Source organism: Eschscholzia californica, unplaced genomic scaffold (genome assembly GCF_041429995.1).
Source record: "Eschscholzia californica isolate CP2 unplaced genomic scaffold, dmEscCali1.0.p SCAF_3, whole genome shotgun sequence".
NCBI lineage: Eukaryota > Viridiplantae > Streptophyta > Magnoliopsida > Ranunculales > Papaveraceae > Eschscholzia > Eschscholzia californica.
Window position 1 is genome coordinate 28,985,031 of NW_028238420.1, and position 19,409 is coordinate 29,004,439.

The 19,409-nt window shown below is 36.9% G+C and overlaps 1 protein-coding gene across 1 annotated transcript; it reads left to right on the forward strand.

Annotated features, from left to right (window-relative positions):
* The first annotated feature begins 13,495 nt into the window (after positions 1-13,495).
* On the forward strand, positions 13,496-18,568 carry LOC147549384 (uncharacterized). The gene is made up of 7 exons (XM_086668770.1): positions 13,496-15,782; positions 15,871-16,198; positions 16,296-16,385; positions 16,494-16,598; positions 16,683-16,964; positions 17,347-17,421; positions 18,361-18,568. Exons 1-6 carry the CDS (start codon positions 13,516-13,518, stop codon positions 17,374-17,376), a joined length of 3,102 nt encoding a protein of 1,033 aa, XP_086524896.1. The 5' UTR covers positions 13,496-13,515; the 3' UTR covers positions 17,377-17,421; positions 18,361-18,568.
* The last annotated feature ends 841 nt before the right edge of the window (positions 18,569-19,409 follow it).

Consider the following 19,409-nt stretch of genomic DNA (forward strand, 5'->3'; position numbering starts at 1 on the left):
GGAGTCGCTTGCGTCAATTTGCAATGAGAGAAGATTCGAAGATGAGTTGATAATTGAGGCAGAAATGGTATCACGCCACACGAGCCATAGTCCTCCACTACGACCAGTCGATGGAACTGCAAATGATGAAGAGTACCCAAGGTGGTGAAGAGACGGTAAACGAGAAGCAAGTTGTATGCGAGTTTCTGAGTGAAGATAATATATGGAGAAATTGCCCTGAGGAATTACTTTAAAGTTTCGACTATCGAAGAATTCTCCAAACCTCGACAGTTTCAGGAAAATACCAACATTGGTCGTGTGGCTGTTTGGGGTCAGCCACCACCACCCTTGGAGTAGTAGAAATTGATACAACAGGTTCAATATTTTCAGTAATTGTCCGCACCTTCTTAGATGGAGGAGTAGTAGAAATTTGTAGAGGTGATACTAACTGATTCAAAGGAATAGTAGATAGTGATCGGGGGAAATCAACATCCTTTGTATGAGGACGTTTGCGATAGATAATAGATGATGATGAAGTGGAAGATGATAGAGAGATGGATGTACGGGCCTGTGATTTGGCGGCCCGGTAGGTAGAATGGAAACTACCGACCCCGGTATCCGGGATTGGTAACAGAGGACGCTGATGATGGAGATGTGGATCTTGTGGAAGGGGAATAGCGGGTGTAACTGATTGGAGAGAAATGTGGGGTACTAGGGGTGTAAGTTGGGGAGGGGGAGCGGGTGGGTGTGCGACGAGCGATGAGGAAGTGGGGATTGTAGGGATAGACTGGTCGACGAAGGAGACATCGATATGGTAGGGGTGAGAGGGTTTTGATAGGATTGAGGGGTAGTCCAAACGCCCTTCGGAGACGAAATTGGAGTGCAATACATCGTCTGAGATGTCTGTATTGTCGAATGAGCCGTCTTCTTCAGTGGAACAGATGAGTGTAATGGGTATATCCTTCTGGTAAGGGTGAAGAGGGATTAAATAGGGTCTCAAGTGGGATGAAAGTAGATTGTGAAGAGTTGAAAGAGGATTGGTAAGAGGCACTGAGGTTCTGAATGTGATGAGTAGATGTTGGAATAAAACCAGGGGGTGTCGTTTTATAAAGAGAATTGGAGGGAGGAGTTAAGGCAGTTATTGAATTTGAAAGGGAGAGGGAGAGATTACTTACCTGAAGAGAGAGATAATTGGGTGAATTAGATTGATGACGTGTTTGTTGGGTGAAGGGGGAGAAACCATTTGTATTTGAAAGTTTGAATAGGTAGTTATGGTTGGTGTCCATGGGATTAAGAGGGAAAGTTGGCAGTTGTTGAGACCTAGGAAACTGATTGCTTGACTGTTTTGGGGTCATATGCCTCTCACTAATCTGGTCATTTGGTGGGACCCGTATCTCACTTGTATTTGAAAGATTTGAAGAAGCGGCTGATCTATTACCCGAACCGGTTGCCGAAATGGGCACCCGATTCGGACACCCACCTGAATGAACGACCGACCGATTGCGTAGTAGCCGGATTGTTCTGTCCGATGGACCTGGTTGCTTGAGTCCCCTTTGCGGGTTTAGTTGGTGAAACTGGACGAGGATTCAGTAAGTTTCTGCCACGAGTGATGACAATTATGGTGGAAGGTAGGAGAGGTTGAATAGATTGATTAATCAAAGCCTGAGTCTCTAATGGTAATTCATCAGTCAGCATTTCTGTAATTTGAGCTCTTCTCGGATAGAACTTGAGAAGATGACCAATCAATCCACAGAAATAGCAAAATCTTGGTAGATTTTCATATTTTAAGTTGATTGAGAATGAGGATGCATTATAACAAATTTCTCTTTGGTGAGGAAGAGGGTTGAGTATATTAATGGAGATCTAAATTCTCCCAACGCCTCCCCATGATTTAACTTCATCTTCGGAGAGAGGGATAGGGACGCCTATGGTCTCTGCAAGACGAGTGATGGTTGAATGAGTGAGTAAATTTAGCGGAACTCCATGAAACTGGACCCAAAATGTGCAATGAGAACGGAGATAATCTTTTGGTTGTTTATTCGGTTTACATTCTTCGATAAGAATTAGATCATCACGAATGATCCACGGTGCACCGTTGAGAATCATATGAAGATCTCCCTTCGTTTGGAATTCAACTAGAAACAGTTCTTTTGAGTAGTCCGAAATTGAGATCGGATGCAATGTATGCCACGCTTGTGGAAGCCGTTCTTTAACCATCTGAAGAGTAAATTCCTTGAAAGAAACAAACTTAATGACTATTCCTCTTTGAAAATCTAGAGTTTCATTTGGTGAATCTGATATGTTGATGGAGTGAGATGATGTATCTCTTGTTGTAAGTGAAGCCAATTGCTGTAGAATTTGGTCATGAGTTTGAGAAGAAGGATCCATGGTACATGGACCAGGGTTAGTAATGGAGAACAATGAAGGGAACAGTAACTAGGAGAAGATGAAAAAATCCTATAGATTATTTGGAATCCTGCAAGATTATTGTTTCTCTACAGTCCGCAAAAGGAAGAGAGCATTTCCAGAATGGTGATTATTGCCAATTTTATATCCTACCGAGTATGCCTTTTGTTACAACAGTAGGATAAGGGTGAGGATCCAATAGCATTTAATGCTTTTAGCTGAAGCAATAGTTTACACAGCTCCACGAGGCCTACCAATTTGAGACACCTCATCTTCATTGTTGCCTATGTATAACCCATTTCTTTTTGTGTTCAGTATCTTGTATCAATCTTTCCTTACTTACGTAATACCAAGTTTTACTCTTACGTCTGATATCTTTATGAGATAATTCTAATTAAGTTTATAAGTTCAAATAGTTACTGTCTCAATCTCTAGTATTATAGTACACCAATCACACTTATTATAATACACCAATTACACTATATTATAAATTTCCAAAATAACTAATTCTATCTTTACAAAATTAACAATATCACATAAGTAAAAATAACAATTTTAGACTTTTGCATGAGAGACATACAAGGATTAAGGATTCTAGAAAGTCTCTCCAACGCAAAATCAATTTTGATCTCTAAGATGACGTGGCGGTAGTTAGACGGAAATATCTCAAGACGACACACTCATTCTAAATTGTTGTCTTGAGTCCAGCTCATCATTTTAAAATTTAGACCAACAAAACTCAATTGCTCGTATATATATCTAACTAAAAAATTCTTTACAAAAGTTATCATGCTATATAAGTAAACGAAACGGCTTTAGGAATTTGCATCGGAGACAAACAAAAATGAGAGAATCTCTATTCGACCACATATATCCATATGTGGTGGAATAGAGAATCTCAATTGAAATTCGACACATAGAACTAACAGAGTTTTTGTAAAATATTGTATTGAAGATGCTCTCAACTTCTTACTTGCAAATATACAATTTTATGATTTCTGCTAATTGGTCATCAAGTCTAACGTTCGAAGATGGTGTTGTTGTAAATTGGTTCATACTTTCTAGGCTAAATTTTCTTTCACTAGATCCACCAATTCTTTTCGGGTTTCAACTCTTTATGTAAAGCTGCAAAAGAAAGTTTTACAATGTTGTTATGTGACATTTGAAAATTTCTTTTCTACATTTGCAAATTTCTTTCCTTCCAACTCATTTGTGAAGTAGCAGCGAAGAAACTGTTATTGTGAAAGGCAAGATGCCCTAATGAGGGCAGAGCAATTGTATTTATAGAGAAGATACACATGTACAAATTACAATAATGGTCTTTGTAAAAGAAATAAAGATAACGAAGTATATTTTCATATTTAAACCCCCCCTCAAGCCGAACCACGTTGCAAGAGTGAGAGTTTGACACATAAGTCTTGAAATCTTGAAGTGGATAAACCCTTGGTGAAGAGATTCGCTATTTGAGATTCACTTGGCAGATAATGAACACGTAATTTTCTATTAGTAACTTGTTCTCGAACGAAATGAAAATCAATGGCAGCATGACGAGTTTTGGAGTGCAAAATAGGGTTTACGGCCAAGTAGGTCGTACTAATATTGTCACAGTGGATAATGGGAGATGACGTGGACTTGTAACCCAGTTCACATAACAAATTCTTTAGCCATATGATGTCAGCAGCTGTGTGAGCAACAACCCGATACTCGGCCTCTGTTGAGGATCGAGTTACAGTGGGCTGAGTCTTGGAGGTCCACGTAATAAGATTTGGGCCAAGAAAGATACATGAGCCAGTAGTGGACCTCCGGACATCGGGTGACCCAATCCAATCTGCATCAGAAAACCTTAACAAAGGAAGAGAGTGGATGATCAGAGCCGGAGACCTGTGGTGATAGATCCTTTTAGAGAACGAAGAATACGTTTTGCCGCTATCCAGTGAACTGTGGTATGGTTATGCATAAATTTTGAGACTTGATTGACTGAATAGGCGATATCCGGTCTTGTGAGTGTGAGATATTGCAAGGCTCCAACCAGACTTCGAAATTCTTGAGGATTTGTTAATAAAGCACCATCAGATTAGATAATTTCTTTCCTGTTAGAGCTGGAGTAGTAACAGGCTTCGGATCCATCAAACCAAAACGTTTTAAGAAATCTAGAGTATACTTGTGTTGTGTGAGAAGAAGAGAGGAATTGTCCCGAGTAGCCTCCATGCCAAAAAAATAACAATTGCCCAAATCAGTCATATCAAATTGGGATTTCAATTTTGAAATTAGGGTTTGCAAATCATAAGTAGAAGATCTCGTAATAATAATGTCGTCCACATAAAGTAATAAGATGGTGATACCTGATGATGTTTGAAGAGAGAACATAGATGGACCAGAGATGGATTGAATAAAACCCAAACGAAATAGAAAAGAGCTGAAATGATGATGCCAGGCCCTTGGTGTCTGCTTGAGGTCATAGATGGATTTTTGCAATTTGCAAAGATGATCAGGGAATTTCAGATCTTCGAAACCCTTTGGTTGAGACATGAAGACTGTTTCCTTTAAATCCCCATTAAGAAAACATTTTTTGCATCAAGTTGTTGAATTAACCAATCTCCAGTGATAGCCAACGATAAAATTGTGCGTATGGTTGTCGGACGAACAACTGGACTGAAAGTTTCGTCGTAATCAATGCCTTGTTTTTGGGTGTAGCCACGAGCAACTGGACGAGCCTTTTGTCGAGCAATCGAACCATCAGAGTTTTGTTTAACGCCAAATACCCACTTACAATCAACAAGATTTATAGTTGGATCTTTAGGGACTAATGTCCAAGTATTATTTTTATGAAGAGCTTGAAGCTCTTCCACCATTGTTGTACGCTGATGCTCATGCTTCGAGGCTTGAACAAAGGTAGAGGGTTTTTCAAGAGTCGAAGATTTGGCAAAAGGGGAAAAAGTAAAATTACTGTGAGTATAAAGAATCTTGCCTTTCTGGTACCATCTCTAGTGCGAGTGACCATAGGGTGTGTGGAAACAGTTGAAGAAGCAGGTTTGTCTGTAGTAGAAGAAGGTGGTGGTAAAAGAGAGGGAGTGGGAAGGTACTGTAGACACATTCGCTGTTGAATTAGGGTTGGGTTGAGAAGGAGGGTCAGAGGAGTGGGGAACAGAAGATGACATTCGTTGGACCACAGGGACAGGTGGAGATAAAGTATGAGAGGAGGTGGGTTATGTATTTGGGCATTGTTAGAGGGACGTGCAAGAGTAGATAGCAGGAGTGACCTTTGATGAGGTGGACAGACAACAGATGGTTGTGAAAGGGAAGGTACAGCTGGACGTGGGACCGTCGTCTGAAAAGGATTCGAAGTAATTGGGAAAGGTGGGAGAACGGTCTAATTTAGGGTTAGAGGATTAGAAGAAGAAGAAATTGGGGATTTCTGCGTGGGAGATGAAAAGTGAAAATAGATTCATCGAAAATGACATTGCGAGAGATGTAAACTCGACAGGAGATTGCATCTAAACAACGATAGCCCTTGTGATCAGGGCTATAACCAATAAAAACACAGGGTTTGGTTTTTTAATCAAGTTTGGAGGATCTGTAGGAGGTGAGGAGAGGATAGCATCGACACCCAAAAACTCTAAGAAACGAGTAATCTGGTCGTTTGCTAGTGAGCATTTGATAGGGAGATATATTTCCAAGAATAGATGATGGAAGTCGATTAATGGTGTAAATGGCAGTGGAGAAAGTATCAGGCCAAAGAGAAGCAGGAACAGAGGCCTGATGAAGAAGACAAATGGAGGTTTCAACAAGGTGTCGAATCTTTCTCTCAGCCACCCCATTTTTTTGGGGTGTGTGAGGACAAGATTTTCGATGAATAATACCATGATGGAGGAGAAAATCCGAGAGAGATTTGCTTATAAATTCTCCACCTCCATCTGTTTGAAAGATTTTAATAGGTTTAGAAAACTGTTTTTCAACCATTACCTTGAAATTTCGAAAATGAAAGTCTACTTCTGATTTGTGTTTCAGAAAATATAATCATGTGAATCGTGTATAGTCATCGACAAGAATTAGAACAAAACGAAACCCAGAGGCAGATAAAACAGGGGAAGGTCCCCACAAATCAGAGTGAATTAATTCGTTAGGAGGAGAAGAGAAATGATTAACATTAGCAAAGGGGAACTGATGATGTTTACCATTTATACAACTTCCACACTTTGATTTAGTCATTAAAGACTTTGATAATGGTAACATTTGATTTTTAACTAAGGAATTTAAAACTTGCAGATGAGGGTGACCAAGGTGAGAGTGCCAGATATCAGCAGAGGTACGAACACCAGGAGACAAGGACTGAGCAAACAGAGAGAGTGGAGGAGCCGAGGATGGAGACAATCGAAACAAGCCATCTTCAATCGTTCCTTCTAGGAGTATCTTCCCTGTGGGAAGTTCATGAATAAAGAAACCATAGCGATGAAAAATTGCAAGGCAGTTAAAATCATGGAGTAGTTTAGAAATTGAGATTAAATTCTTTTTAAATGTAGGAACAATTACATGTTAGTTCGAAAGGCAAGATGCCCTAATGAGGGCAGAGCTATTGTATTTATAGAGAAGATTCACATGTACAAATTACAATAGTGGTCTTTGTAAAAGAAATAAACGACTCCAATGGTACATACAAATGGCACATTCAGTTTATTGATCATTACTGTTTCAACAAAAAAAAAAAAAAAAAAAAAGTTTATTGATCATTACTGTGAAAGACCCTTCATTTTTACATTTTATAACAAGACTAATTAAGATTAAAACCGGCAGAGATGCTAGGCCCACTTGTACCTTTACACCCTCACATAAGAATTCCATTTGCATGTACACTTACTACCTCACATGAACTCCATTTGCATGTACACTTACTACCTCACATGAACGGTAGGGTTGGCGCAGCCAGCAGCCGCTACTATTTTGTTAGTCAGTTTTGAAACAGTAATTATATTTTAAAGGGTTTTTTATAATGATTTGAGTTATGGCTTAGTGGTTTAGAATTTGGAGAGATGAAGGGTTCAAGTCTTCTTCATTCCAACCAATTTTTTACTCCGCTCGGGCCCTCACTTCGCGGATTGGCCGTTGGAATGACTCCAACCCACTTACCTACTCACATGAAAGGTGTACTCTTGAGAGTGCAAATGTACAAATGGGCAGGCCCAACCCAAAAAAGATACAATTAGAATTTGGAACTAATAAATAGAATATATAAATAACAAGCAACATAAAACATCAGTATATACCCTAAACAAACAGTATTATGATCTAATAATATACCTATACATTAGTTTTTAGCAAAACCTAAACTAAAAGTTTCAAGTAACCATATATTTCACATTATCTAATACAAGAATCAAGAATCAAGACTACACTTATAAGGCCCACTCCACATTCAAATTCCCTACACATCCAGACCAGAAGCTCCAAAGTAGGTTTAAACATCTCAAGTCATAACTCATAACACATGATTAAGAACAGAAAGTTAAAAGAGGAGAGAGAGAGAGAGAGAGAGAGAGAGAGAGAGAGAGAGAGAGAGAGAGAGAGAGAGATAAGTGATGATGGCAGAAGAAAAGAGAGCACACTCCCAGCAAAAGCAAAGCCCTTTGTTTAGCAATTGACGGGTTGTGCTCTCTCTCTTCTGTCAACATATCTCCTCCTCCTCCTCCTCCTCTCAATCCCTCATGCATCTATTATCTCTCCCTACCTCTTTCATGATCCACTCCTTTCATTCATAGTATGCATGCATTATTTGACTACCCTATTAGTATTATATACCCTTCCTCCACCCACACTCTGTATATGTGTATATATGTATCATCATGCATTATCATGAACATTTCACCCACATACATCCATGCTTGTAAGTTATAAATATTACATGCATGATCCATGTTTAAGATATGGAGTAAGAATTTTTGAATCTATTGAGTATCTTTATATGCTAGATGATCAAAAACCTTGCCTGTGAATTAAGTTTGATGTAGCTCCTAGCTACTAGCTAGACCAAAATGGCTCATGATCTTGAAAAAAAAACTCAATTTTAACAATCAAATTACTAGTATATAAAAAAATTTACCTAAAACATAAACAAATCTTATTGGACAAATTAGAAGAAAAACCTAGAAATCAAAACCCATGAAAACCTAAAAATCAGAACCCAATTAACAAATTAAAATCCCATATCTACTAAAATACCAAAACACAAGAAATATTTGTGATAATTAGCAAAATCAACAACAATTCCTTTGAAATAAACACCCAAATATATTTTGAAAACCCTAACTATGATTGATGAACTAGAGAAGAAAAAAAGAAACTCAATGAGGAGAGAGAAATCTAAACACAAAATGAATGAGACTCAACACAAGCCACAAAATGGTCTTTTATAGGCAGAAAGTAGTAGGTCACCGGCTAATAGAGGATATGTTTGAAAAATGACTGGCTATAGTAGGTTAAGTGGTCCTAATATAAGTAACTAAATATGTCACTTATTTGCAGGTTGAGTGAATTAAGAGATTCCTCTAGTTTTAGCTGGTTGTATTTATTGCTATGTATTTATCACTACTTATCTCATTAACTACTCTTATTTGTACAGGAAACATATCAATACTGCCATACCAGGTGAGGACGAAAGCAACTAATGTGAACCAAAAATAGGTTAAGATAAGTTGGTGACCGGTTCTGCAGGTATCCATCCCTCTTTAAGCAGCTCTAATTGACCAGAGAGAGTATATGGATGGCGTCATGTGACGGAGACTCTTTCAGTCTTTCTAGACAGAGAAACCCGGTCTTTTTCTAGTTGTCTTAGCGGTTGATTAGGGTTGTTATCTTTTACCTACATTAACAAAGGTGAACAATATCCACAACTTGTTTCCATTGCAATGTGGCAAAAGGTTTACCCACTATAAGAGAGAGCTAGATTTCAATTCAATTAGAGTAGTGGTACTTTGGAGAACCTCTGCTAGAAGCCATATCTCTGGATCCAAGGGTTACAATGATTGAACGGATCCCTTAGATCTGAGACCAGGTCAAGGAAACCGATCATCTGACCCGATCGTATCTTCTGATCTCGAATAATACATTTTTTAATATTTATTTTTAAGTTGAAATTTTAGAAAAAGTACCCTTAGAGGTTCAAATTAAATGACTTCTAATTGACAGGGTCGGCCCTGACCCAAAGCGAACAAAGCGTCGCTTTGGGCCACAATATTTAGGGGCCACATTTGAAAAGAATTTAACGTGAAGTGCCTTTAAAAGTTTATGCCAAACCCACAACATTGCAAGGAAAAGGGCCACTAATGCATGGGGTTTAAGAGAACGAGATTCGTGTATGGCCCCACAACAAAATCTTTTAGGTTATTTTTCAAATGGCCCCCGACTTTGTGACCAGCTTCCTGTCTAGCCTCTACTTTAACAATAATTCCCGTATGACCTCCCTTTTCTGTTATTTTTAACTTTTCGTTACTCTCTCTCCTCCATCTCATTTTCTCTCTGCCAAGTCACCTATCACGCCACATCATCATCTTCTCCGGCAAGAGTCGCCGACCAGCCAAATTTACAGCCGGCGACCTTCAAATATTAAAAAAAAACTTTTTTCAAAATTTTCTCTCTCCTGTCTCTCTAGAAATTTCCTCACCTCTCTCTCTAAAAACTCCGACGAAGGGGTTTCCCTTCGCCGGAGCTAGGTCTGTTCGTTCAAAACAAAAAATCTCTCTCCTCTCTCTCTCTAAACAAAAAATTTACTCTCTTTAGTACTCATCTTCTCAAACCCTAGAATCCACAAAAACCCGTTCAAAACACACTACAAAACAGGTAGGATTTAGCTACGCCCTTTTTGTTACGGACTACGAGTATCGTAGCTACTAGTCACCATTTTGCTATGGATATTTCGTTCTCGTAGCAAATGCCTACCAACAGCTACAAACTTTCTGTCCATTTGCTACACATTGGCCTGTGTCAAATAAGTATCACGCACAAACATGTATAAAAATTTAGAAGTGTGTTTCAGCTACGGTTCGTTCTGCGTAGCAACTGGTGGGTATTAGCTACGCACAATCCGTAGTTGATAGGTCAATAGTGGTAGCAGTTACTTAATATTTTTGGCGCGGAAAAAATTGCGCCAAAAAATGGGGTTTGCGCCAAAAGTTTTGGGTGCCTTATATAAAAACAACATTAAAGTTGGGTGCTCACTACAAAATATATATAAACTTGGAGTGCCTAAATCATCCCCAATTTTTTTTTTTTCTATTTTGGAATTAGAAAATAGAAAGACCGAGAGAGGGAGAGTTCTTTTGTGAGAACCAGATAGAGAGAGGGAGACTTGAACAAGGGTTTCTAACGATTTTTGCAGAGCAAGGGAGTTAGAACGATTAAGGGTTTCTCAGGAAGAGAAATTGACCGAGAGAAGGAGATCCAGAAAACTAGGGTTTCTGCTTATGGGCAGGTATCCATAGATTTTCCCCTCTATCCCTGTCTAAGATGTTTTTGTAGAACAAAAATTGGGTTTATGATATTGTAGCTCTACTGTTAGTTTAGGTTTGGAAGTAGAGAGATGTTACTTATGAATGCCCTAATAACAACACTCTATTAGATCCTTTTTCTCTCTCTACTGTTAGTTTGGTTGTGGAAGTAGAGAGATGTTACTTATGAATGCCCTAACAGTAGCTGGTTTAGTAACCAGAGATTTCTTTCTTCAAACTAAAGAAACTACATTTAGATGTTAAGATGGTTCACCTTTGTTGGATTTTCATGTTTTTTAGTTGTGTTAGGAGGACTTATGTCTGGTCTTACTCTTGGTTTGGAGGGTTTCTTGGCCGATGTTGATTATTAAACAAAAATTGGGTTTATGATATTGTAGCTCTACTGTTAGTTTAGGTTTGGAAGTAGAGAGATGTTACTTATGAATGCCTTAATAACAACACTCTATCAGATCCTTTTTCTCTCTCTACTGTTAGTTTGGTTGTGGAAGTAGAGAGATGTTACTTATGAATGCCCTAACAGTAGCTGGTATAGTAACCAGAGATTTCTTTCTTCAAACTAAAGAAACTACATTTAGATGTTAAGATGGTTCACCTTTGCTGGATTTTCATGTTTTTTAGTTGTGTTAGGAGGACTTATGTCTGGTCTTACTCTTGCTTTGGAGGGTTTCTTGGCCGATGTTGATTATTAAACAATTTTGATCACTGGTTTTAGTAACTTCACTTACGAAATGTCGAAATTGAACTGATGATAATCTTTCACTAGTTCAAATATATACTCATTTTTGTCTTTCTGAAACAAAAAAACTAATTTAATGAGGTTAGAAGGTTGTTATCGCCGGCAGACCGAGGACTAGAAGATCATCGTCACCTGTTACATGTTTGCACCATTTTGTAACTACAATTGTTCTTCATTTAATCTTGAAACCAATTTGATAGCTCATTTATGGTTGAAGTTGGATTTTGACTGAAATTAATCCCCAATCAGAATGATAAGTAATCTTAGCAGGTATATTGTTGTTTAAAAAGCCAAAGAAAATTTACTTCTTTTGTCGAAAAAGATTTCCTTTTCCTACTTCATCACTTCAAACATACTTTATGATGTTTGAGTTGTTTTGTAGTTTTAGTAGACTTGCTTTTTTGAAACAGTATGGTTCAATAATTTGGGACACTCAAATTTCAGTGCTTCTTGTTATTTTGGAAATGTGTAATTTTTTTTTAATTAAACATGTGTTGCTTAATTAGTCTTTCTAGAATAATCATACTTTAGCCAGTAATTAACTATTGTTGTTTGTGTGGTTCTTAGATATTAACTCGTAAGTACCTCACCACTGTTGCTTAGACGGTTAATTCTTGTGGATTGGAGTAGTTAATAGAACAGTTAATTCTTGTATACACCACAAATTCTGCCATTTGAGCAGCTTAGCAACAGGTTCATTCATCAGAGAAACTCAACCTCGGGCAGGTAACACTAATAAGTTGGGATTGGATTTCGTTAGTCAAAAGGATTAGTGAATCCTTATAAGGTACTGATCAAGTAAGAGTCTTATTGCAATGCCACCCATCAGAGAAATACATGAGTATACATGAATATGTTGCACAGTAAGAATTGTTGAAGTATGAGGGTAAACTTGTTATCTCTCTAGTAATGGTAGTCTATAGATATATTATCATACTTGTGTTTTAGTTTATTTTGTGCGAAGATTTGGTTGTGATTTACTGCTTATATGTCTTGCTTTGAAGCTTCATTCGAATGTTGTGATTTTTCGGTACAAAATTAAATTACATACCAGATCTATGTAATTTTTTTACTCTTTACAATCTGTATTTTCCTCAACCATATCTTAATCTTGTACAATAAGATCTTAGATAGTGGTCTGAGATGTCACTTATTGACTAAAATTTCTTGTCTAATCGTCTCATATGAAATTTGATCATCTTTCTCCACTGTAGGAGGAGTTATTATCGGAGCATTTCAGTGAATTGACCAAGTTTGTAAAGACTCGAGCTTGTAAGTACCAAACGAAACCATTTATTATTATTATTATTATTTTTATGAATTTTCACCTTGCAGAGCTAATTTATAACTGACTTTAGACCAACACCAATGCTTAACTACACTTGCCAATTTCTGCATGCTTTGGTCCCACAACATGATCCTAACTGAAATTCATTATATTAGGACTGATTTTCCTTTTGGGGATTTTATTGAAATACAATGGTTCTTCATCATTGAAACAGAGAGAACTAGGGGAAGTTAGATAAAGAAAGAAGAAAAATGGGTTCTGATAGTTTATATTTTTATGTGTTTGTTGTAATTTGTTTGAGACTTATATGATTTTGTGATTTTCTAACCTAGAATAGAAAGTAATGCAACTTAACACCTAGATGATAACTTTATAGAACTAATGGAGGTACCAAATGTCCTTATTTTACTTTTATTACTATTTCTTCAGTATTGTATGATATGTCAGTTATTGAATAGCAAAATATGCCTTCATTTCAGCAACGTTGTTGTTGCCTTGCAACAACCTTCTTGGTTTTTTTGTTTTTTTGGTTTTTAGGTTGATGATAACTTTGTCGTTGTTGCTTTGTTAAGTGTTTCCTGAAGACGATGGATAAAAGTTGGATTCATATGTGTAAAAATTCTCAAGCTTATGATGATGGAGTTTCTGCATTTCTGGACAATGCTTTTGCTCATGGTTATATTAATGATGAGGGACTTATAAGGTGTCCATGTATAGATTGTAAGAACTTCATCTTTAAAGATAGAGATACAATCTATGACCATTTGGTCTGCAGAGGGATGCTAGGAACATATACAACATGGTATCATCACGGAGAGAAAGCAAAAATGATACAGGATGCACCTGCCATGGTGGGGAATAGAGAAGATGAAAGCAACGATAATGTTAACGATGATAACATTATCGGTATGTTGCATGATTTGTTTCCAAATGCAAATGAAGATATGGTCGATGGGGTGGCAGAAACCGACGGTAATAGCTCTAATAGTGTTAGTGGAAACTTTCACAAATTATTAAACGATGCAAAGAAGCAATTGTACCCTGGATGTGAGAAGACCACAATGTTAGCATTTCTCATTCGAATGTGGCATTTCAAATGCCTAGGTGGGTGGAGTAATAAGACTTTCAACATGATGCTTCAGTTATTACGAGATTCTTTACCAGATGGGTGTACTTTGCCCGAAAACTTCACACAATGCAAAAAAATTATCTCTGATTTAGGATTAAGTTATAATAAGATCGATGCGTGTGAAAATGATTGTATGTTGTTTTGGAAGGAAAACTCCGACCTACAATCTTGCACTACTTGTGGGGCTTCCCGATGGAAAGTTGTGAGATCAGGAAAGAAGAAGAATACACCTGTTAAGATCCTTCGTCACTTTCCTCTTAAACCAAGGTTACAACGTTTGTATATGTCTCCGGAAATTGCGAAGGACATGAGATGGCATGAAGAAGGTCGCACAAAAGATGGAGTCTTACGACATCCAGCAGATTCGATGGCTTGGAAATATTTTGACGAGAAAAATCAAACATTTGCAGAAGACTTAAGAAGCGTAAGGTTAGGTTTAGCAAGTGATGGGTTTAATCCATTTCGATCAATGAGTTGCTCCCATAGTACCTGGCCTGTAGTGCTCATTCCATACAACTTGCCACCATGGTTATGTATGAAACAACCTCATATGATTTTGTCCTTGCTTATACCGGGTCCTAAAAGTCCAGGTAATGACATCGACATATATCTAAGACCTCTAATAGATGAGCTAAAAGAATTATGGGAAGGGGTTGAGACGTATGATGCATATAGTAAGGAAATGTTCAAACTACGTGCTGGAATATTATGGACTATAAGTGACTTTCCTGGTTTTGCGATGCTTTCTGGTTGGAGTACTAAGGGTTTTAAGGCATGCCCAACGTGTCATAAGCATACACACCACAAACGTTTGAGGCATTGGAGAAAAGTATGTTACATGGGTCACCGACGTTGGTTGCCTTTAAATCACAGGTTTCGCAAACTTAAAAATGAATTTGATGGAACAATCGAACATGAAACAGCTCCAACTCCACTAACTGGGAAGGATGTCGTGGAGAAACTAAAAGGTATTCCGTGTAAATTCGGAAAAAAACCTGAAGATAAATTGTCATCTAGTCGAAGAAAAAGAGCACGGGAGACAGAGTCTTTGCCTAACATGCCAGATAACTGGAAAAAATTGAGTATATTGTATGAGTTACCATATTTTGCTGAAAATCTTCTTAAACACAACTTAGATGTCATGCACATCGAAAAAAATGTATTTGATAACATTGTCGGTACACTTTTGGATATTGACAAGAAATCAAAAGATAATGCAAAAGCAAGACTCGATTTAAAGGATATGGGAGTTAGGCCTGAACTTCATCTAAGGTTTGAAGAAAACAATACTAAATGCTATATACCTCCTGCATGTTACTCCATGGACAAGCCTACAAAAGAGTTATTTTGTATGATTTTGAAGAGTGTGAAGATACCAGAAGGTTATTCTTCTAACTTTGCTAGTCGAATTAATGTAAAAGAACGCAAAATATCTGGCTTAAAGAGCCACGATTCACACGTAATTATGCAACAATTTCTACCTCTAGCTATTCGAAAGACATTGCCAAAACAAGTTAGTTCTATTTTAATAGAGTTAAGTTCGTTCTTTCGTGATTTATGTTCTAAGGTGAATACAGCAAATGATTTCAAACAGTTGGAGGATCGTATTCCTGTAACTCTTTGCAAATTGGAGAGAATCTTTCCCCCATCTTTTTTTGATATTATGATCCACTTGATCATCCATCTGGCGTCTGAGGCGCGTATTGGTGGTCCTGTCCATTTTCGATGGATGTATCCTATTGAAAGGTAAACTAATTTATAAGGTGTTAAACTTTATTTTCTTGTTTGTTCGTAAAATTGAGAAACAACTGAGCTTGTGTTATTTTTCAAATAGGTTCTTATGTACTTTGAAGTCATATGTGAGGAATAGAGCTCAACCAGAGGGATCTATTGCCGAAGGATACATTGCCAGTGAATGTGTCACATTTTTGACAAGGTATTTAGGAAATGTGGAGACTCGACTAGAAAGACCACCTAGATACAAAGATAATAGCCATATTGGGGGGTTCCAAGGTTTTATTCTCGACTCTATTGAAAGGAAACAAAAATATTTTGACCCGTTTAACAATGAAACTGAGTGGTATGCTAACTGCCCAAAAAATGTCATTCCAACTCAATGGAAGAATATGGTTCACTATTGGCATACAAATTCTGATTTCAAGGTTTGTAAACATTACGTTTCTCACACAAACACAAAACACTTCATTAACCTAATGAATAACATAATTAATTAGGATTGAATGTGATTTCATTATGCAGAAGGCAAGTGAGACGAACAAGAAAAACAAAGCGAAGAGCAAGGATCCCCATATTGGCGGTTCAAAATCGAATATGAATTACGCGAAGGAGGTAAAAGCAACACAATTCATTCATAAAAATAGTAACATTGAATTGAACTAACTTTCATCTTTTGTGTTAATTTTCTATTTCTTCCATTTATTTCTACTTTTGTTACAGATAGAGGCTGCAACAAATAAGAAGGCCACAAGATCTATGGTTTACAAGAAAACACATCGTCGGTCTAATGGAACAGTAGCTTCTCAAGTCGCAAATGAGCGAATAGTATGATTTTAAGTCACATACAATTACTAATTTACTTATTCATCACTCATTCTAAATTTTGTTATATATATATTACAAATGTAGAGCAAGATTGATGAGATTTTAAGTACCGGTGCTGAAGATGTCGTCTTGTTTCAAGAATCTCCTGTGGACTTGGCTAAAGACATTTATTCAAAAGTTGTAGGACCTGAAAAAAAAGGGCGATGGGGTGTTGTGGGACCTAGAATGAAATTTGACAGAGTTAAAGAAAGCGCTTCTAGCTCCACAAGAAAGGATGATATGATCAAGAATTTGAGTGAACAAGTTGAAGTATTACGCACAACTATGGATCAGATGAAGGAGGAGCTATATCGACTATCTAGTCAGGTATATACATGTATTTAATATGAAATTGTTTAAGATGCAACCACTTAAGCTTATACAAAACACAACGGCATAGAGAGCAGTGTTATAGATACTAGATGCGAAGTGTAAGAAGACACTACTCATTTAGAGACTCTGACTCTAATGGAATCTACTCTATCCTCATGAATGAGCTTCAAAATACTTTTATCAAAATCAGTAGGTAGCAGCTCCACTTCTCCATCCACAAATCTGGTTTTAGCAAGATAGGCAATACATCATAATCCATAATAATGCAACTATAACCTGCTGTAGTACCAACTTTGCATTACTATTAGAAGTGTCAACTTTGTTCTTTCAGTATTTATTATAAAGATTATGTTTCTAAACATCTTTTATTCTATAGGGTACTTCATCGTGTAACTCTGCACAATGATGAGGATTACATTATTATTGTAGAAAGTTACAAGACTATGCTTTGGTACGTCTTCTAGTTTACTTTCTTACATATTTTGATTTTTTCGTAAGTTTCAGTATATCCATCAATATGGTAAACTACATATTATGTGCACTAATGGATGTGGTAGACAATGTCACAGTAGTTTTAGAGTATCTATCATATTAGGGAGTCATTTAGACTATACCCATTGACAACCATATCCAACACGCTAGAAAGTTAATAAAGAACCTATGAAGCTTAGTTGAACAACTTCGTCGATGAAACCAACATCAAGGACGCCACAAATGAAACCAACACCAATTCCCTGGATCTTGTGTGGACCTAAAGCATTTATAAGTATATGAGAAACAACAATCTTATTTGGGAAAAGCATGAACCGAACTGCAACTGTATGCATACACTTGCTTTATTATTCCTTCAATTTTGATGTTTACATGAATAATATAAGCAATAACATACCGAACAGTTGGCATATATGAAATTGGGGTGATTTTAAGTACGAAATCTGCATATGTTTTAGTTTCACATAACCAAAGAAGATACCATTTAGATTGAGCAATAATAGTTGTAACAATCACCCATAAGAGCACTTAAATGAAAATTGCCGCAACTTAGCTTGCGTAAATATGATGCAGTTTGCTACTCGTTTTATTAAACTATATTCTGCAATTGGCTTTCACCTTTTATCGTAATTAATCTTTTGGTATCCACTAGTTATAACTTTACACATTTACTTACTTATTGTTAGCTTGCTTACATTATATATGTTTTTCATTGAATCTTATAATGAATGGTTAGGGTATCATACTCAAGACTTTGTAAATAGTTTTATACATTGTTTGTTTGCATTTTCGAATCGTGATGTTTCATTTGATTAAAAAGATATGATTACTTTTTTTATTTTATCAAAGTACCATTGTTTCTCATTGGATTCTAATGATATATTATCTCTTGTTACAGGAAAATTTGGAGAAGTGAACCCTCGTACGAGATTCTTTTTGTTAATATATAGTACGTTGAACTTTTTAATATGTTGACGTTAGTTAGTTTGGATTGTTTACTCGATATACTACTTTCATATTTGGTAAATTTAATTTGAGATATTTTTTTACTTTGATATATGTACGAAGTATTTTTAATGAATGAATGAAACAGATGGTTGGCATTATATGTGTTTTAGTTATAGATATATGTATATGGATAGATGCAGGTTGAACAGGGTCACGATTGATGGATGCAAACAGGAATTAGGATTTTATAATGGATACGTTTTTGCTACGGATGCTTCTGTAGCTAATGTCACATCCATTTGTAATTATACATGATTTTTTGCTACGACCAATTCCATAACAAATAACTAAGCAACGGTCAAATATTTTTGAACATTTAGTTACGGAAAAGCCATAGCAAAAGGTCTTAACTAGTAGTTACGGGTAAGGTCGTAACAACAAGTTCGTAGCTAAAACCTTTTGTGACGGCAATATTAGTTACGAGAAGTGGGTCGTAGCAACTGAGCATTTGCTACGAAAATTGAGGTAACAGCTACGGAATTTATCCGTAACTAAAGCCTGTCTGTTTTGTAGTGACATCTCGACGAACACTAGAATAAACTTGACAAGACTCCTTATCATAACCTGATCTAATCATCCTCTCTGCTATCTCCTTCAAATCAGATACAACATAAGGATGAACCAAATCAACACTCCGATCACTAGTAAAACTACCTCCTCCTACTTTGTCCTCACTAGCACTCTCTTCCCACTTCCATGATCATCTACAACAACAGATCCTTCCAATCCCTCAATTTTTCCATCGTTCAAAGTGAAAGAAAGCGAACCTCTTCGAATTGATCCATAAAGACAACTAGCATCAAGAGGTACCGTATTTCTAATCAAGATTAAGCGAAATTCATCCTCCAATTTCGACATAACTAACTGCTAAACGCTTTCAGCACGTTCCATGTCTCCAAATGATGACGATGATGTTAATTCCTCCATTACTCTAGAGAG

What these genes read in the sequence shown, in the direction of transcription:
- LOC147549384 (XM_086668770.1), top strand. Translation starts at nt 13,516, where the DNA reads ATGTGTAAAAATTCTCAAGCTTATGATGATGGAGTTTCTGCATTTCTG. An exon ending in TGGATGTATCCTATTGAAAG is followed by an intron (nt 15,783 to 15,870) that starts GTAAACTAATTT and finishes TTTTTCAAATAG; the next exon opens with GTTCTTATGTACTTTGAAGT. An exon ending in AAGTCGCAAATGAGCGAATA is followed by an intron (nt 16,599 to 16,682) that starts GTATGATTTTAA and finishes TTACAAATGTAG; the next exon opens with AGCAAGATTGATGAGATTTT.